This window comes from Echeneis naucrates, chromosome 13, assembly GCF_900963305.1.
Source record: "Echeneis naucrates chromosome 13, fEcheNa1.1, whole genome shotgun sequence".
NCBI lineage: Eukaryota > Metazoa > Chordata > Actinopteri > Carangiformes > Echeneidae > Echeneis > Echeneis naucrates.
Window position 1 is genome coordinate 16,413,917 of NC_042523.1, and position 20,106 is coordinate 16,434,022.

The 20,106-nt window shown below is 39.8% G+C and overlaps 2 protein-coding genes across 3 annotated transcripts; both read right to left on the reverse strand.

Moving 5' to 3' along the window:
• Positions 1-10,732, reverse strand: ypel2b (yippee-like 2b). The gene is made up of 5 exons (XM_029517407.1): positions 10,412-10,732; positions 3,820-4,051; positions 3,003-3,046; positions 2,349-2,457; positions 1-119 (listed from the first exon to the last, which is right to left on the reverse strand). The coding sequence occupies exons 2-5, from the start codon at positions 3,934-3,936 to the stop codon at positions 30-32; spliced, it is 360 nt and encodes a 119-aa protein (XP_029373267.1). The 5' UTR covers positions 3,937-4,051; positions 10,412-10,732; the 3' UTR covers positions 1-29.
• Positions 10,733-11,712: 980 nt separating this feature from the next.
• Positions 11,713-20,106, reverse strand: gdpd1 (glycerophosphodiester phosphodiesterase domain containing 1). Of its 2 annotated transcripts, none has more exons than XM_029518300.1 (11): positions 19,939-20,106; positions 18,984-19,064; positions 18,389-18,431; positions 17,860-17,995; positions 16,653-16,698; positions 16,213-16,334; positions 15,798-15,887; positions 15,365-15,498; positions 13,929-13,988; positions 13,531-13,582; positions 11,713-13,364 (listed from the first exon to the last, which is right to left on the reverse strand). In XM_029518300.1, the coding sequence occupies exons 3-11, from the start codon at positions 18,403-18,405 to the stop codon at positions 13,230-13,232; spliced, it is 792 nt and encodes a 263-aa protein (XP_029374160.1). In that variant the 5' UTR covers positions 18,406-18,431; positions 18,984-19,064; positions 19,939-20,106; the 3' UTR covers positions 11,713-13,229. The 2 variants fall into 2 exon arrangements, with proteins under 2 accessions (XP_029374160.1, XP_029374159.1); XM_029518299.1 differs by having other exon boundaries at positions 18,984-19,130.

The following is a 20,106-nucleotide window of genomic DNA, read 5'->3' on the forward strand; positions in this document are numbered from 1 at the left end:
GCTGCGGTCGTATCCCGGCTGCTTCTCCCTCAGTCCCAACCGTTGTCCTTGATCATGTGGGCCAGCTCGATGATGAACTTGCCCTCTTTATACTTCTGACTGCTCTCAAAGGCATGTTCCTGGAGGGTGTGACGGAGGACAGGAGACAGACTGACTGCATTTAATTTGAATGACAGATAAACAGAGAATAACAACACGTTTGTTTGTCTAACAGAGCAGAATATTACAGGGGAAGAGACAAGTAGCACATTTTCTTCTCTGGACAGTCTTTTCAATCCTTGGCTCAGTTCTGGCCTGTCTCTGCTCCTGGCTCTTTGGTAGCTGGTTATATAACCATCGGTCAGTGGACACTGCAGAGGGGGCTGCAGATTCAAATCTGACCAGACTGGATCATTATACCTTCTATTGGTAACATGTCCTTATCCATTAAAATATGCCAGAGAATGGGTAAAGGAAAAAAAACAAACACAAACACACGACTTGCAGGTTGGAGATTTGCAAATGGCAACTCTTACTGTGTGCTCTCATTTTACAGGCTGCAACCTGCTTTTCTGATGTTAGGAGTGTAATCCAAAATTCCTTTGGAAAATATGAATGGGATTCAGTCTGAGCTACACAGACTCAAGCTTCTCTTCACAGTTCTTTGATTTCGAACTCCAGCAAAATTTTACATAGTAATGATTTAAGACCAACATTACTGTGAGTTGTGTATTTTAACATGCTTACATTAAACACCAGGCATGGTTTAAGCATGACAAGCTGTTATGCTGATATATCTTTCACAAGGACATCTGTCTTAAAAGCTAATGTGCCTTTTTATATAGTATATATGTTAATATGTACTCTTTAGTCCATCAGCAGAGCAGGTGTTTTTCTGTATCCACTTTCTATTTGCCCAAATTGTAGAAGATGAATCTGCGTATGTTAAAATATGTTAAAGATGTAAAATGCATATCCTTTTAGTAAGCAATGTGTATGGACATTACTTTCACACAGTTCCAGAGGTTGCTGCAAACTTTCTATTTTGGATTACAAACAGAAAAAATTGTTGCTGATCAATGCAGAACAAATGGCACAAAAAAAAAAAAAAAATTGCTCTCTCTCCAAGTCCATTAACAATCTCATGCTCTTCTTCAAAGCCCACTCACTCTCTGTGGGCCTTTCTTGAAACCAGAATCAGTCTGTGGGTTGATACAAATGTTCTTTCACTGTGGAGCGTCAGTACCTTGTTTTGTCTTCAGCTATTTTGGTTCAGAGCTGCAGAGACAAGTTATCAGATTTCGCAGTGTAGAAGTGCAGTAGGTCAAGCCTCTCAATCAAACTTTGACGAGTGCAGAAAATCAACACTGCTGAAGCTGATATTAATGGCAGCCCTCCATTAAGTCCTGTCTGGTGTTGGTGACTGTGTGTGTGTACATGTGACCTCTGTTTGCTTTGCCTTGTGGGGTCCTGACAGAAATAGAAACCTCCCAGAAAAATTGCCAGCTTTGAAATCGCTTTACTGGGTGTTTGTCGGGCACCATAAGGAATAAACAACTATTTTTAGGCAGAAAGGTGAAAGAGTCAGGTTTAAGGTTAGACGTATAGCATGAATGTTACCATCGGAATATGCTGGTCAGTGGGACTTTCTTAGAAGTCAAACAACATAGTGTGCGTGCGTGCGTGCGTGCGTGTGTGTGTACACACGAGCTAACCCTTCAAGAACAGTCACGTGCCCTATAATGCAAATGCTGCCCTCCATGCTGACAGGGTCACTGACAGCTGCACATGTCCAGCTCTGCTGATGTATGAAGACCGTTCACGTTTGGATCCTGCTTTATTTGCCTTGACGTGGGACGCACAATGCTGTCTAATTAAATATGAACTCCACCTGTATTCTGACTACAGCTTTGCAGAGACTTTGACAGTATATATCACTGTAATATTAGCCAGAGTAGAGTGAGCCTGTCAACGTTACCCTCACACAAAGTGTTAAATTAACCACACTGAGATTGTCCATGTTTTTCATCGACAGTTGGGATGAAATGTAGCAACAAAAAGAAGGCCTTGATTACAGTAACTCCTGTAGTACATGTTTGCCTTCTAGTTTGAGAGACTACAAAACTATGAATCAACCTCCTATCAAGATGTTTTTCACTTCACAATCAGTAAATTGCTCTGCTCTGAGAGGCCTGTCAAATAAAGAATTCAGCTCACAGCTGGACCACTGCTCTGACCCTGAGAGGAGGAGGAGGTCCAAACATAATCAGTGCGCAAATAAAATTAGGGAGTGCTATAATAGCAACCTCCCAAATTATCATCCTCTAACCTTGGACGCATTTTGCATCAAATCAGCCAAGGACACTTACATATTTCCAGCCCAGGGTCGTCTTGCAGTTCTCACAGTAGATATCTGCTACAGCATGCAGGCCTGTGAGCAAGACTCTCTCCTCCGCAGGGCCACACCCAACGTTCACCCTGAGAGAGGACAGATCAGCATAAGAGGAGCAAAGTAGAGAGGCAGGAGGCAAAAGAGGAGACATTGAGAACAATAGTAAATAAAATAGCAAAAAACAATATTAGAAAAGTGGCTGAAGTGGCTCAGTACAGTACAATGTGCTCAGAGTGAGTCACTGCCTACAGCCCACTGACACAGTACACAGTGATGAGGCAGATTCAAACAGCCTAATTCTCACACTCGATTCAGCTGACAGAGACAACACTCAAAGGCACAGACTGGCTCCCTCGTTTCAAAAACAACTACAGTACTGTGTTGAACAATATGCACTTGGAGCAACATGCTGGGTCTCTTTAACAACTCCATAAGAAGTTTGGTCTAGTCCTTCTCTACCTGCAAAGTGCCTCGATGTAACTCCGCGACGATTTTGCGCTATGTAAATAAATTTGATTTGACTTACCTTTTTCATCAAACTTGAATAGATTAAATTTTTTTTCTTTTTTTCCACATGCAAAACAGCTGTGTTTAAACACAACAGTAAAGGCCTGTTTGTACAGATACTTACACTGAGTTGAACAGGTAGGCTCTGCCCTGGCTGCCCTGGAACGACTGCAGAGATGGGATGAGACAAAGATGAACAGGCTGAAACAAAAATCTGTCTTTTCATACATGTAATAAACCTTTTGAAATATGAGCATCATGGTCATAATGTTTCAGTTAAATAAGAGCCTTGGTTTGGTTCATTAAAAATCTGTAGAAAAGTGTATTTTTACATGTACTTTAAATTGGTGTGCAGTCTCATGGGAACAGCAAATATTCTTCAGGTATTATCATGTTTGTCCTATTCATAAGTAGCCTGAATATTAATAATGCAGCCTAACTTTTTCACACATCAGCTGGAGGTTTTTAGAGCAGCTGTTTTACAATCAGCAGAAAGCCTCTGAGCACAGGTGAACGTGTTTTTCATTTTTGCATATGGAAAAAGTGACAGTGCATTGATAATCCAATTCACTAACCAGTTTAGAACATAATCCATGTGCAGCAGGCCAAAGTGTAGAAGCAGCTGACAGAGATATGCAGGTGTTCAGCCTGTTGTTTATTTTATATTTCATCTGTTCTTTCTCTTTGAAATCTTCAATGTTTGGCCTTTCAACTGCTGTAAACCATGGTAAATTATATTGTTGAGACCAAAAATAGACAGTCAATCACTTGTTTCCAAAGTCACGCTGAACAAATGATGAAACAAAGCATTAAGGAAGGTGCATCTGCCAGTTAACTAGAACTGGTCTGTAATAATTAGCTGCCTGATGTATTGTCTCCAGGGAGTACCGCTATTGGTAAGATGAGAAGTCACTGGAAAAGGGGACGTTGCCAGCCGTTACCTTGGAGATGAGCTCATCGTGGTTGGCCAGGTGAGCTCGGCAGTGGATGCAACTGTAGGTTCGGTGGCAGCTCGGCAGGTACGCCTGGAAGGTCTTGGAGCGTGTCATTCTGACCATGGGCGGGGTTGGCGGGCGGTGCAAGAAGGGACTGCCAGCCCAGGTCGGCTCACAGGGGAAGCACCGCAACACGCAGGTGAGGGCCGTGGTGGGCGGTGGGTTGGGAGGCGAACACCTGAGCGCAGACGGGATAAAACGACAGCTAATGGTTACATGCTTGTGTAACAGCTGCTTCCTTCAGGTGATGTTTCACACTGAGCCCTGGGCGTGTAATGGCTGATAGGATTACAGTCTGCTCTGCGGCTTTAGAGAATTCTTCAATCTGCTTTAAGTGCAACTCCTAAAACCTCAAAAAGCGATGACGTAATGAGACATTGTCCATTATTAATGAGCTTTTGTCCCAGGCTGGGTCAATTTCACATTATATTTTCAAGCGCAAAATGCTAAAGCACGTTTACTGCAGAAATTCGCATAAATATGGTTCACTTTGCCATCACAGGAAACAAAATGGTCCAAAATTAATCCCAGTGTAGAAGAGAGCAGTTTTGAATTTAAAAATATTTTTGGTTTGTTCTATTTTTGCATTTTGTTTATTTTTAAGTCTTTCCTATATCTCTTGGCAAGGTCAGTCCTTTGGTACAACTGCAAAATTTAATATATAACAACCATTGGAGGAGATTTGTTGCTGAGATTCATGTTCCACTGAGGATGAATCATTGTGACTCTCGTGAAGTGATCTGGTGTGATGACCAGGTCAAAATGTATACAATGCTGGTATGGCTATTGCCACCTGCTTAAAGGGGAATGCTCAGGCTGGTCACACTGCAGCGGCCATGGGACAAGACTCAGGACCGAAGACCTCGGATCACCTAAAGTGGAGCTGTGTGGATATTAACCAGCTGTTTTAGCACAATATCTTATGTGCCACAAGTATCAATATACATTTCAATGTACTTCCCCATTGCTGAGCCTATTCTTATTAAGGAGATCACAGGTTCGATTCCCGGAAGGGGCAGATGGTAAATTATTGAAGAGTGACTGGGCTACAGCAAGGAAAAGTGGATAGTAGACAGATGGTAAACAAGACCAGAAAAGAGACGCAGTTGGAATTCCGGTGCGGGAAGCTGAACGCGGCTAAGTTAATTGGATAATTAGTAACAGTAATGGCCTGGGCTAATGCAAGATACAGCGCCCCTCCAGAGAATGGACCAGACCAGACTAAACCAGAGAATATGCACCAGGAAAAAACAGAACAAATCACCCACAGAGATGACTTATTTATGGAGGAAAAAAGGACAGAATTAATATACCAGTTAATTAAATGTAAAAATATATATCATTATTTCACTATTAAATTAATTATTTCATGTTTAGCTGTGAGTGATGATGAGTTGGACCGTGTTGTAAGTGATGTCCACAGAAGACGTCCAAACACCGGCTACAAGCTAATGCGTGTTCAGGTAATAATACGGCCACGATGTATGATGAAGAATCAGCTGATTGTTGTGGAGAAATAATCCAGGTAGGATGAGTATTATACATCGTGGCCATATTCTTACCTGGAACAAAAAAAAATTACGAGTAAAAACAAAGGAGTAATGTTAGACTAGCGCAAAAGTAGCGAGTAAGGAGAGCATCAATAGAAATGTTGTGGAGTAAAAAGTCCAAGTCCAATTTGTTCTTCAAATGTATTGAAAGTAAAAGTATCCATCAAAAATAATACTCAAGTAAAGTACAGATACTCAAAAATTGTGCTTAAGTACAGTACTCAAGTAAATTTACTTCGTCACTGTCCACCCCTGCCATGATGACACTGTCTGATCAGCACCGGGCCAGCGGCCAGCAGTCTGTCAAAAACATGATGGATGTTTCTCATTGACCATTGATCAATAAATCCAAAACAAAAATAACTACGTTTCAGGTGCAGAAACATGTCTGTTTCCATTCTGCTCTGACTCCAGTTGAATTGCAGACATTTTCAGTGCACACAGGCAGCAAAGCTAACTCAGAGTCTGTGTTTAAGTCTATGAGGCCGCAGAGATAATCTGCTTAGCCCAGCACAAATGTGAGAATTGTGCTATGCGCTCTCCATGATATCCAAATAGAACAAGCCCCCAAAATACTTCTGCTGGTATGCTCTGGAGACTGAGAATATTAGCTGCTGGCCTGGGAACCCATCCTAAAGGCTTCTGGACAAGAGAACAGGCGTGTTTAGACTGACTGTACATGAGAAACTAAAAGGTTAGAGGACCATGCTCTCTACCTTGTAGTGCAGTTTTCATCTTTGTACTTTCATTACATAATGCAATTTTAATTGTTATTTCAGCACTATGGCCATGCTACTTAAAACAAATCAGTACCAGGATTTAATCTACTTTTATGTCCCAGTGATAGTTTCTGCAAAGTTGTTGAGGAGTTGCTCCTGTTTACTTGTCTATTTCAACTAGAATCTTATCAAAGCAGAATAAATGAAGCTCTTTCTAACAAAATAAAAGGATTTTTTTTTTGTCATTTACAACACCATATGTAAGCACTCTGTTTAAGTTGTTTCATCACCTTCACAATAGTCCACGTCATCCTATTCTGTCTCCACTTCGTCCGATCTGTCGTTACTGAACCATCTGGAAAAACTAATAAATTACTGAATGGGAGCAAGAGGCCTCTGAGAGTTCAGCACAAACAACAGTGAGAAAGGGGTAGAGTGGCCTCTTTACTGCTCTTCAATATGATTGTTTTTGGTGTCAGACGGAGGCTGATAAAGGCTCCAGTGCTGATGGAAGGACTGGGGGATATAAATAAATAAGGCAGTGAGACGTGCCCTTGTTTTCTCCCCTCTGACTCCATGCCAGCGGCGTGGGACTGGGGCACAAAGACTCACTCAGTGCAACTGTCAGACTTGAGCCATAACGTACGTGTGTGTGTGTGTGTGTGTGTGTGTATATATGTATGTATGTATATATATATATATATATATATATATATATATATATATACACAGATTGATGTTTAAAGTATGTTTGATTCTCTCATATCAGGACAAGAACAAGGGGTAAATTTATGAAGCAGCCAGTCCGCTTAGACACATCATCCTCAGCCATTCAGGAATTTATATTTCCATTTATATTTGGATGCTATATTATTATCATTAGAAATCTTATTATTAAAATACTTAAAATTACTTTTCAACAATTTATAAAGGAGTTAATTTTATCTTTTATATTTATCATTGTAAAATGACCATATGGAAAAAAACAAACAAAAAAAAAAAAAAACATTTACAGATATCCCTTTCTTTCCTTACAGATTATCGATGAATAATCAATTGATAACAATAACAGTAATAAGTGTCCTTATCAAACACGTTCAGCCCCACACTTAATAAAATTGGCAACCTGATTACAGATAAGTAATTAGTCTTAGGTACCGTAGGTAATCTAAGAACATAAGCTTCAAACTTGACCTTTTTATCAGAATTTAATTACATTAAATTTAAGCTTCTCCTTTTAATCCTCTACTGCTGTATTTGGGACAGGACACTACAGTTAAAGGGAGCTTGCTAAATGTCGAATATGTAAATGCGAAATCCATCACACTGAAACCAGATGACACGAACAAGACGTTTACTTATTCAAAGAGCAGTAGGAAGAGCTCTGTGTGTTGATGCCAGCATAGTCACATAATGCATCTCCTAATGTGCTAATGTACCTTAAACTGGGGTGATATTAAACAGCAAAGAAGGATTATAGTGTGGCACGTGTTATACATCTTCTCATGGGTCATACGTAATCCATGTGGAGCTCTCTCTGTGTATTATCTCCTCTCACTCTGAAGAATCACTTCATTACGGCGCCAACAACAGAGTGGCAGTGTGGGTGTGAGTGGCTTTGGATGAACTCTGAGAATTCTTAGTGCAAAATAAATTCTAAGATAGCGAATAAAGTCATAGCATTTATTCAACAGGCCTACAGGCCAGCTAAGCACTAAAGCTGACAAATTTGTTCAGTCCTAATGATCGATGCATTTCTTAAACAAAAAATTGCTTCCATTAGTTTTGAGGATTTTCTCTCAGTTCCTTCCTTCCTGTAACTCATGTCAAGCATTTACTCACTTTTGGCTGACACTTCATATACCAAATTAAGATACAAATAATTGAATTGGGGGAATAGATATTGATATGGCAGGTTATTGGGATTGGCTCCAGAGATAGAGGGTGATTGAATCAATGACTGTAAAATAACTATCATCGATGCCATCGTTTGTTTTGTCTCATAACAGATCCAGTATGATAGCATTATAACAGGGAGAAAAAGGAAACTGTAAAAGGCTGTAAAAGTAGGAAGTAATTTCCATGAATTTCCTAGAACAGGACAGCACTCATCTTGGTGGTTGAAAATACTTGAACATCAATTTGCAAGGAAACAACACGGATGTTCATGTAAAATGCTGACGCAAAGAATCTATCCAGGCCAGTTTTCACCCCCTAAAAAACTCTGATAACTGGACGGATAACTTCAGGAACTGATTGCACAGATTCAGACAGGCTCTGCTAGCAGAAAATGTTATCAACACTGATACATCCGGACAAAAACTGTCTGCATAACCTCCGTGTGTGTCTCCGATATTTGTCCATCTTTTTCCAGTTTATCTTCCTCTCTGTCGCCTTGTGTAGCCTCTTCCACTGCCTTGATGCCTCTCAGCATGTTTTTTTTTTTTTGTTTCTTTTGTTTTTTTTTATTTTTTTATTTTTTCCTGTGTCAATCTGGCTATTCATCAGTCATGCTGTGGGTCATTTGAGGTCACTGAGCTGTCCATTCTGGTCATTTCTGGGTGTCATCACAAAAGGCTACATGGTATGCATCTCACCAGCCAAAACGGCCCTTGTATCGCAACAACAAACCCTTTGTTATGTAATGCACTGATGTTGCCGCTGCTGATGCTGTTTCTGACAATGATCAAGAGCAGGAGAAGATGCAAGGGGGGAAAATGAGAGTCAGACAGGGAAAGGGAGGTTGGTTAATGAACAGAGAAAGAGAGGAAAGAGCAGCCATGAGTCTCTGTCTCTGCAGCACAGGATGAGATCTGTGTCCTACACAAGCCTAACCAAAATTTTCTGCGCTTCCTGGTGCTCTTCATTCACCAAAGCCAACTGCATACAGCAGCATGACATCACTGGCAGGGGGAGAAAAAAGATCCTCTCTGCCTCCCCCTTCATATCAAATCTCATGGATGAAATGGTGCACTCATCCAAGTGGTGTGTGTTTGTGTTTGTGGTTGCTGTTGCTATGTTTTGTGCACTCTTCTGTTGAAGACAGTTTTATTGAAGGTGATAACTATTTTCTAACACTTTAAACATACACATTACTGCATTGTCTTGAAAGAAATGTACTTTGAATGCTCATCATCTGTTGTTCTTGGTGGTTTTAATGTATTGTTCTCTCAAATTGATCTTCGTGCCATAACTAAAAACAAAACAGGAGATGTGACATCTTCATCTACAAGTCCATTTATAAACGATCACTTTTTTGGGCCTGCAACTCTGTAACCTCTGTCTCCGATCACTCCCCTCACATGATCAATAACTATGTACATGGACACTCAGCAAATGAAAAAAATATTGTAAACAGAGGACTGGTTTGTGCATGCCATGATATGTCAACCAGTGGACTTCATTTTGTAGATTTAATGTTGTTATTTATTTTTATTTATTTAATTGATTATTTTGGGTGGGTGGGGGGGGGGGGGGTTGCAGCATTTCCACCTGCTGGTCGATTTACCATCCAGTCATGTAGAGGATGGCAGAGTCACTGTCACATTATCTTTGTGTGTGTGTGTGTGTGTGTGTGTGTGTGTGTGTGTGTGTGTGTGTGTGTGTGTGTGAGAGAGAGAGAGAGAGTGTGTGTGTGAGCGATCCCTGGGATGGATCAAGTCGCAGGCAGTGGCGCACTTTATCTGGGGCAGAACTTCAGCCACCACACGGAGCACAGATGGCGGGGGTGAAAACACTCAGACATGTGCACGCTCGCACACACGAGCCGCTGGTTGGTTTTAACATCTGCGGTGCCTTGAGCTGATCGATTGCGATCAATGGCAATCGGCGGCTGCAGTCAGACTTCATAATCACATGAGCCTATATTACGCGATAACGCGCATCGATCACAGCTGACGTGAACAATAACAGCCGGGCAAACGCACGCGGATGATGGCGCATACGTGCGGGACTGCTAAGACAAACAGGACGCGTCTTAGTAGATTAGTGGATCCTACAGATCCACTACAGAGCGGACTTCAGCATCCCATCCACGACCAAATCACCAAATCACACATGAAAGATAGTTCACCCAGGATCCAGAATCCCAAACGTCTTTTAGTTGTCATTTTCCCTCCTGTGTATTTTCAGTCTATGTTAAAAGTTGCCCTGATAAATAAAGAAGTATTGGACAGACTGTAAAATGCCCACAAGCTTCAGCGATTTAAAAACAGTGCGTAACAACAAATGCAGCAAAGCGGAAAAATAATGCAGAGGAAATCATCTTACCTTTGAAGGAGAGAAAAAGCGGATCTCCACGTAGACTAGAAAATGTCACACCTCCTCGTTTTCCTCGTGGCAGTGCCAATCCTAAAGCCTGGTTCGCATTCCTTCCAAGGCAAATTTCCTCTCCTCTCCTCTCCTCTCCGGCCCTGACAAGTCCAGCAGAGACGCAATGTTTTGACGCGCAGCGATGCTCAACAGAGTTTAGACGAGGCTCACAGAGAGGAGAGAGGAGCCAATAGGCGCAAGAGGATACCCTCCGTTCTACTTCCGTGTTTGCAGGAAAACCACTCTAGAGTCTTGATAGTTTCTTTTATTGAACGGGAGTGTCGGGCCTCTGTCCTGTGTCTGACTTACTGCTCCTTGCAGACGTGTAGCGACGTGATTTTCTCAGTGTGCTGCTTTTTGTTTGCGGGGACTAAAACGTGTTTGTTGCTACTGACCGAAGACCACGGCGCGCATGCTCAGTAAGAGAGTGGCGACCGCTGACGTTAAACATGTCTTTGTTGTTGCGTTATTGTGGTGAAGGAAATACACCCGGAGTCTGCTGTCATCGGTGAGAAATGTGTCTGTTCCCTTTTGATAAAAACTTCGGTTTGGTGTGACACAGAACGGAGTAAAACAAGAGATCATCTGTTTTCTGTATCTCGTATTAGGTAACGATATAAGGTCTCACAGCTGTGTTTTTCCCAGCCACGTTTAATTCAGTTTCCCACCTGTAATATATTCTGACGCTTTAGCTCCTGTTTATTAACAATTAGCCCCCCAAAAATTAACCGTTAACGTGCCAAGTCATCAAGAAGACTGGAGCCATCTTTTCAGACAAGTTTACGATCTTCGGTATAAACACACTGGCTGTTGGCCTGAGGAATGAGTGACAGCCGCGTCAGCCAATCAGCACACCGATAAGGCATAGCAACACGATGCTCATTGGTCGCAGACAGAAGCCGGGAACCAATCGCATCACTGAAAGCGTACGGTGTTTGCTGAACTCTTTTAGAAAGTATACAAACTACACGTGAGATTTCTTTCGTTGTAATTGATTTAACGACCGAAAGCTCTCAAAGAGTTCACCGGCCGGGCTTGTAAAGGAGAGCAGAAAAAGCGCACATGTCCGACTTTCTGTTTCGGAAACATGTGCCGCTTCACTAAGTTTTTCGCTGCAGGAAGACGTCCGTCCGGCCCGCAGCGCCCCCTCCTGGTGGCTGCAGGTGGTTTCCTATACAAGCTGAGCTGCTTTCTAATATTTACTCAGAGAAATAAGCACTTGTTTCATTTTTTTTTAAACACACCTCGTATCACACGTTTGATATGTTCATTTTTATTCATACTTTTAAAATTCAGTGATTATTTCGCCAAATACCACAATGGGATGAGGCATTTTGAGAGGCCAAAGCAGCCCAGTGCCCAACACTTACTGTCAGACCCACAGCTTTTTCAAAACACAACACTTTGTCAGACATTGGTTTGAGCATGCAAAACAAGGGTACACACAACACAGCACAGCGTATATATGATCAAAAATATCCTATATTTAACATGTAAGATATGCAATAGAATTGGTGGATCAGGAGTTGTTCTGTCAGAGAATAATCATTTTAGTTTTTGATAGTTAAGAAACTGAAGTGATTAGTTCTCCAATACTGTTTAGACTGCAACATACCAAGCAGCATACAGTACATTTAACTACTTCTACATTCAATGCTGATCATCACGGTCTGGTCAAAAGTTTGAAACTGAGAATTGCACTGGCATGGATAATCGTAAATGTAATGATCTTTAGACATTCAAACTCTGAAACCCACTGTGCAATATTGCTAGTTGATTGCTGTTTTAAATAAAGTTACATTTCAAATGAACAACATGTATCAGTGCACCTTCACTGTTCTCAGCAAAATTTAAAGCCCATATATTTCAAATCTTCATATTAAGTGTTCACAATCACAATAACAAAGGTGAAAAAAGGAACAACTGTTTACTGAAATAAGAACCTCAGTACTACACAAAAACAACTATATAGCAATGCATTGTCTTTGAAAGCACCATAAAACAATTTTTTTTTAACAGAAAATCCACAGTTCAACTGGAACCTAATGTGCTTTTGTCCTCAGTATTAACATTGTTTATTCAATACTAAAACTTTGTGAAACAAAGGACTTCTGACTGCATCCTGTCATTTCTGACAATTTTTGACTGCATCTGACAAAAATATCTCCCATTTACTTAAATATTTTTACTGGTGCATGTGCTAAGTAATAATCAGATTGTGAAAAAAGTAGACCACAAAACAAAGTTTTGACTGTATATAAATTAATATTACATACCAGCATAAAGATGCTGTTGCTGGTACTCCTATCAGAACAATACACAATGCAGCGATACTCCAAATTGTCATTTACTTGAAGGTAATACAAAAATTAAAATAAAGTGTGACATCAGTGAACGTACAAAAATATTTTGATGAATCAAGTAAAATTTGCAAAACTGAGATAATACTTCCCAGCACGTTTCAAAGGCCGATTTGTCCCATTTTACTGTATGTGTCTATACTGTATGTGTCCTCGTGTATTTTATCTGACTAAAAATACAAAAAGACTGTGTTAGCATTATAACCACTGGTACCTCAGACGTGTGCAAGAAACAGAACATGGTGAAGATCACCAGTGACTATAAAACTGTACAACACAGCATGTGAGTTGTAGCCCTGCTGGAATGCATGCAGGAAAAGTGGGTGTGTGTTGTGGGGGACTGGTTTGGCAGGCCAGTCAAGTGGAAGGATAATCAGTGGTGGCGGGGGTCGGGTGTTGAGGTAGATTTTGGCAGGTCATTGAAGCTTAGAAATGCCATTCCTGTCCATAAAGTCTTTAAGCCTGGTGGGAAAATCTGTCATAACTCCTGTGGCTCCCAAGTCAAATGCCCTCTGGAAGTCCTCGTCATCATTCAGCACCCATATGTACACCTGAAACCAAATGCAGGACTCATATGATCAAATGCATACAACACACAGTGGTGGGAATAACATAAAGCTAAAAAATGTCTGTACCCATAACAGTAATGTTAGTGGGCATGCTGGGCTATTTTTGAACTTGTAAGAAATGTGGACATTAACTATGTGGACATTTTACCTGTATTCCCCTGGCAGTGAGATGCTCAAACAAACTTTTCCTCATGAGCAAACTGCAAGAGAAAATTAAACACTCACTGGCATGGAGAAAAAAGTATAGCAGAGGTAGTCTGGGGTTTGGTGCTGAATTTGTAACGATTTTGACTTAATCATGGTGGCGCAGTAATATACAGTATGGATTTACAGTGTACACGGTGGATATAGTTTCACCACTTGGATGTGGAGTGCTCAATATAGATGAAAATTAAAAGTATTGCAATAAAAAAAAAAGAAAAGAAAAAGCCTAGCTATACCGATATAGGGGCTTAAAACTATTATTCTATGAATGTGGACAGATTCAGATTATGAAAATAAAATAAAGTGAAAAGAAATCTCTTTTTGGACCAAACAGTAACCTACTTGTCTGCCAGCCAGGTGATGAATCGCTGACTCTTAGTTAATCTGTTAGGATCCTTGAGTCTGCAGAATCATATAGGAACATAAATAGGTTAAGTGTTAAAACATTGCCATGGTAACCAAAGTCAGACTTGACCAAAATTTGCAGTTGGAAATCTTCAAAATATAGCAGATTAGAGTGAGTGTAAGTATGAACAGATGCAACAGATTGCCTATTCATATATGTACGATAACAGTGTTACAGAGTTTGAGGGAAGAATTTGTATGAAGCAGTAATTTAGTACAACAAATACCGTAGAGCAATAGAATTGTCATAATGTAAATCACTTAATCCTAAATGAATGTTCAGCCCATATAATCTGCTCTGACCACACACCCTACCCTACAGGTGAGTATTTTCTTTTATTGGCTTAATTAGTGAGTGAGATCATCTTTCCAAAAGCATTTCAGCTGTGATAAGAACCTGAAAGGACACACTGTGAAAAAGTTGAATAGTGAGCCAGAATACCTGCCTACAGTACTTGGTGAAATCAAGTGTGTAACTTATAAGAGCCACTATAATGTGGCAAGTCTTAGCAGCAGATGTGGCCCTTCATCAAATTTACACAACTTCAACCCATCAAATCTCTGTTCAAGGTTTGTTGGATATTTTTCTGATGAAGGCATGAGGCATGGCCGAACTCCTTGAAATTTCCCAGTAAGCAGCTATGTTTTTTCTTTAGTTTTTTCTTCTATTTGTGTCTTGGAGTTTAGGACAGAATTAAATCTTAATTCGAGGCAGCATGACATCATAGTGGTTAGCGCTGTTACCACACAACAAGAAGGTTTCGGGTTCGGTTCCCGGCCTGGGAAGTTTGCGTGTTCTTCCTGTGCCTGCGTGGGTTTCCTCTGGGTACTCTGGTTTAGTTTCACTGGTGAGTCTAAATTGCCCAGAGGTCTGTGTGCGAGTGGTTGTTCGTCTTTGTCTCTGTATGTTGGCCCTGTGATGGACTGGCGACCTGTCCAGGGTGCACCTTGTTTTTGCGTAGCCTAGTGTTACGATTGTATCATTTTGACAAAGCAAAATTGTTGGATGTCGGTACAGATGTTGAGCTTTCTCTATTGAATAACAAGCACTGGATCTTTGAATTCTTATGCTGAAGATGAGCCATTCGTTACCGACCGGTCAAGGTCTACTGTTATCTACTGTGGCTCCAGCAACATCAGCAGAAACCCACAGCTATGTATGAAGGAGTTGTCTGTGCATCACCTTCCACAAAATATACTGCAATAGCTGTGCCCTATGGCCACTGTGACCTTATTTGATGTTATTTTGTATCTTTTTAATATTTGTTCTTTTAAAATTCTTTTTTGTGTTTTGTTTTATTCTGTCTGGCTTGGTCATTCTGTGTCTCTTGTTGGTTTTTATTGGGGTTTTTTATTGCTAGGTGTGAACCTACTTGGTAATAATGGAAGGCATGGGGATCTCAAGGAACTGTTCTTTAAGGGGAACAAAGGGCAGAAGGCCGGTGTAGAAGAGGCCCAACAACTGCAATACTCTGGGAAAGCTGAACAACACAGGTATTCGAGGATTCTGCAAAAACACAAACATACCACCATGTTTCAGGCTTCATTCTCTTGCAATTGTGAGTTATTTAAACATTTCAATTTCAATATTTCCAATTGTGAAATCTTTCTCAACAGTGACAATGAATGACTTATGATATAGAACAGATAACAGTTTACTTCCTAGTCAAATATGGAATTTAAAGGCCCACCAGATGAAAGGACTTGCGCTGTTATCAGTGGTTATTCACCTCAAGAAAATGGACCAAACATAAAGTACTGGCATTTTTCAGGTAAATAATTTAAAAAATGTACATGCTGAAGTACCTCTTTGTAACACTTCTTAACAATCTCGTTGCTGGCATTGCCCCACACGGTCAGATGTTCTCTGTCATACTTAACAACCAGCTCGGACACCTGCAAGGATTAAAAACTCAATGATACTAGGACTGTTTTCAGCACTAAGATTTGGCAGCTGAAGATGTGATATACCTTACAACCAAAATTACACAATAAATCTGGAAATGAAAGAATGACAAAGATGGCTCGTGCTGCTTCTCTACTCCTTTTGGTGTTCAATGACATAAGCAATAAAGCTGCTTTTTTTGAGGACATGCTAAAAATCAAAACAAATGGAAAGGAAATAAAAACAAGATAATTGTTAAGAAGATTAAAGTCACCCCCCCCCCCCCCGAAAAAAAAAAACAAAAACAGAACAGAACAGACAAAAACACATACAAACCTTCTTGATAAGTGTGTCATTATTGACTTTGATGTCAATATTGACAGGGGTATTTGGAAAGGCTTCAAAAACGTCCCTGAGGAGAGGGATACGTTTGTCCTCCCCTCCTTCACAGAAGCACTCTGCACATACAAGGACAAGTCAAAAACACAGTCAGCTTCAGGTTGAACACATTTCTGCCCATTAATTTGTCAAATAAAATATATTACTATCTGTTAAATATCATACAAATACAGTACATTCAATTGCAATTGTATTTTGATTCTTTTGTAGATGAACTGACTTTTTTTGCAATGTGAACTTTAAACATATTTATGTACTTGGTCCTGTGCAAACATTACATATGCATGTACAGATGATTTAGCACACTCAGAACACATCTATATGTGGTTGTGTAAGCTTTATGGTTATTGCATCCATCTTGTGAATACAATACTCGCCTCTCTGAAAAGTTACCCCCAACTTGCAGAGGTATGGAGGTAGCTCCTGCAAGGGGCACAAAGCACTCACTGATTAACAAACAAGAATTACAGTAGTCCCAGTACAGCCAGGGCAGACGCAGATATTAAGAATCAATGAAAGCATTGAAAGTAATGATAATATAAAAAAAATCAATATAAAGCGGAACGCAGAAGGACATAGGAAAGCAAGATTATAGTATTACTAATCTCTGTACCAAATGGCCAAAGGTCACCAAAATGTTATATTTCACAAATATCATTTTTGGCTCAAACCAGTGGCCTTTATCTGCATCAATGCCAGTGATGTATCATTCAACTATTTTTGTGATCTCTTTACTTCAAATATACGCATTTGGCGGAGATAGTTTCTTTAAGTTAAAACGCTGAAAATGTAGACCGGGGTCACATACATTTTTATTCTTATCTATCTATTTATTTAACCTTTATTTTACCTGGTAAAATGTTTGAGAAGTAATTCTCTTTAACAAAAATGACCACGACATATTAAGTTCCACCAGAGGCCATTTTCCTCAGAAATGTTTAAAGGGGAACTTGATAAGCAGTGGAGATTTAGGCATTCACCATATTAGAACCATAAGCTCAAATGCAAACAACTGAAAAGAAAACTTGTGCTTTTGCAGTTCTGTTTTTTTTAATATATTGTTGGTGGAAGGTTGGGTTCATCCACAGGCCTCTATTTACCCACCACCAATGTTGACTATCAAAGCTGTGCATGACAGAAAAGAAGGTTGAATTTAAGTGCGCTGCAGCTGACTTAACAGGAATTTCTCATGGATTTTTAAAGTTTAAAATTAGGCAAGAGTTCATCGTTTGTCATGATCAGCTGATTTTGTACGAACCTCACCTGATCAACTCATATGCTTTACCACGTCTGTAACCTCATTTACACAAGTTTATTTCAGGTTTCCTCAGTTTCAAATTTCTTAACTGAAATATATATGGACATCACTGTCTTTACTATGTTAATGAAGATAGATAAATTAACAAGTACTATGAAATTACCCAAATGATTAAATACTCTTCTATAGTTTTCTATATGCCACCATAAAAAGAGTGCACACAGCTCAACAATCCCAGAGCTGGAAGGGAGATAACATGTGGTTTTATTTCTCCGCCTGATGTTGAAATTGAATTCCGAAAGAGACATTTAAAAGCAATAACTCACAGAATAGGCCATGTCACAGACTTGGGTATTGACACCAGTGGCCCTCTTCAAGTTCGAATCATGTGAAACCACAACTTGTTCATCTTTTGTCAGTTGGCAGTCCAACTCCAGCATGTCTGTGCCAAGATTCACGGCACTGTATGAACCAACACAAATCACACACAAAAATGAAAACACTACATGATAGGATCCATTGATTTTTTTTTTTATTTTTTTTTTTTAAATAATAGACCTCACCCATCTCAAACAAGAGATCATAAACAGTCAGCTTTGAGGTCATTAGTAAATCATTGAGGGACGACAGTAGTAAATCTCTCTCCGCCTCTAATACGAACAGAGACCTAAGATGTGTTTTTAGTTTAGAGTTAGAGACAAATGAAGCTGATAGTGGGTACAAAATAAACAGTGCTGAACTCAGATGACCCACATTCCCCACAATCACAAGGACAATCACCACAGACCTTTACCACATACATGCTGAAACAAACTAACCAACTGCTTTGTCATTATAACTAAGGCTTCTACTCACTGCTTGAAAGCTGTCATAGTGTTTTCCAGGTTTTCACCTGCCCCTGTAATGCAAAAAGCAAACAGAGTTTTACAGCATTTTTGATATAATAGCACTACTGAGGGACCCACAGCTGGAGCACTGCCAGGTAACAACAAAACCTAAATCCATTATCTTCTATTTGTCCTTTTAGTCCAGTTTATTTACACTTTTACACAGGTGTGACCCTCTGTAGAGCTACATACAACCCAAAAAAGTAAACAAAAAACATACAGTATTTGGGTAGCCATAGATAAATGCACTGAGATACAGCTGAAGTCAGTATAAATGTTGGCACCCTGTAAATCTGTACATTAATAACTAGCTCAGAGTGGAAAGCAAAATGTAGATGTTAATACCATATTCATAGAACAGAAATCTTAAAATTGGAGTATCATCATCATAATCTTCACACAACCATTTTCTGCAAAGTAAGAAAACTAGCTAAAATTTGTTACAGCTTAAGTTAATAACTGCAATTGCCTTGCAGCCTTTTATTTCAGACAGGATTTTTGTAAAAGAATGAAAAACTCAAATACTTTCAATACAAAAATTTGAATGGGTGCCTCTGACTCACCTCCACGGTGGGAAATGTGCTGGCTGAGAAAATTTTCTCGCTTCTTCCGATGCAAAAGAGTTGGGCATTTCAGCAGCAAGGCTGAGGTAAGCACGTAGCCCGTTACGGTGGACAGTACATACACAGCAGCACACATCTCCTATCAGTCTGCTCCACACCAGAGAAAACACATTGTGCAATGGTAGGAAAACCACTATGTCACAGGCGGTCAAAAAATAGTTACAACTAATCAGAATAAGAAATACTTTACTAGCCCCCAGGAGAAATTCTGTGTGTTCCAGCAAAATAGCAGTAGAAATCGAAATATTACAAGAATATATACACAAAGAAGTTATAGCATAAATAGATTTATATAAAAAAGTATAATAATACCAAAGTAGAATATAGGAAGACATTTACAACGATGAGCAACTATTTCCTCAATATCAATTCAATGAGTTATTATCCTGAGAAATCATTTGGCCCATAAAATGAAAAATGCCCATTAGCTCAGACATTTAAACTTTTTGCGCTAAAAAAAATATTCAAAATTCATTAATTTCTAATTAATGTTTTGCTTATTGGCCCGGATAAGCGGATGAAGATTGATGGGTGGATGGAAGTAGTTTCACCTCTACAGCAAACCGAACTTTTACAGTTGAAAGTGGAAAAAAGAAATCAAGACCTTGCATGTGAATGAAAAATGCAAAAGATTTCACATTATAAAGACGTGCATTTCCCCAAATTACAGTCAGTAACTTAGTGTTAAATAGGTGCTATAGATTGTATGTGTTTTATGTTATATGTGCCCTGTTGTCAGCCAGAATGGGTTTACTTTCTAATCAGAAACAATAAGCCATGAAAAACACAATTTCCTCATTAGTTACAACATTTATATCACAATAACGGGTTTAGCCTACTAGCTAGATTAAGCTAACGTTACCAGAGTGAGTTGGAGTTAGAAGATAAATCTTACCTTTGTCATCAAAATGTTCAATTTTCTTTGTGACTTCGTATGGACTGAACTAGGTGGTTCTGCGGTGAGTTGTTGTCTGTGAACATGGACAGAGAGCTGCGGTGCAGGTTGTGTTTACCAGCTGACGGACTGCTCTCCGCCGAGCTACAGCTGTTTTCTGACGAGACC

Coding starts and splice junctions, on each gene's coding strand:
- ypel2b (XM_029517407.1), bottom strand. CDS start 3,936: ATGGTCAGAATGACACGCTCCAAGACCTTCCAGGCGTACCTGCCGAGC. Junction 3,047..3,819: donor ACGATGAGCTCATCTCCAAG/GTAACGGCTGGC, acceptor CCATCTCTGCAG/TCGTTCCAGGGCAGCCAGGG. Junction 120..2,348: donor CGACCCTGGGCTGGAAATAT/GTAAGTGTCCTT, acceptor CACACCCTCCAG/GAACATGCCTTTGAGAGCAG.
- gdpd1 (XM_029518299.1), bottom strand. CDS start 19,119: ATGTGTGCTGCTGTGTATGTACTGTCCACCGTAACGGGCTACGTGCTT. Junction 15,888..16,212: donor ATGACACACTTATCAAGAAG/GTTTGTATGTGT, acceptor TAATCCTTGCAG/GTGTCCGAGCTGGTTGTTAA. Junction 13,989..15,364: donor ATGCCTTCCATTATTACCAA/GTAGGTTCACAC, acceptor ATGATTCTGCAG/ACTCAAGGATCCTAACAGAT.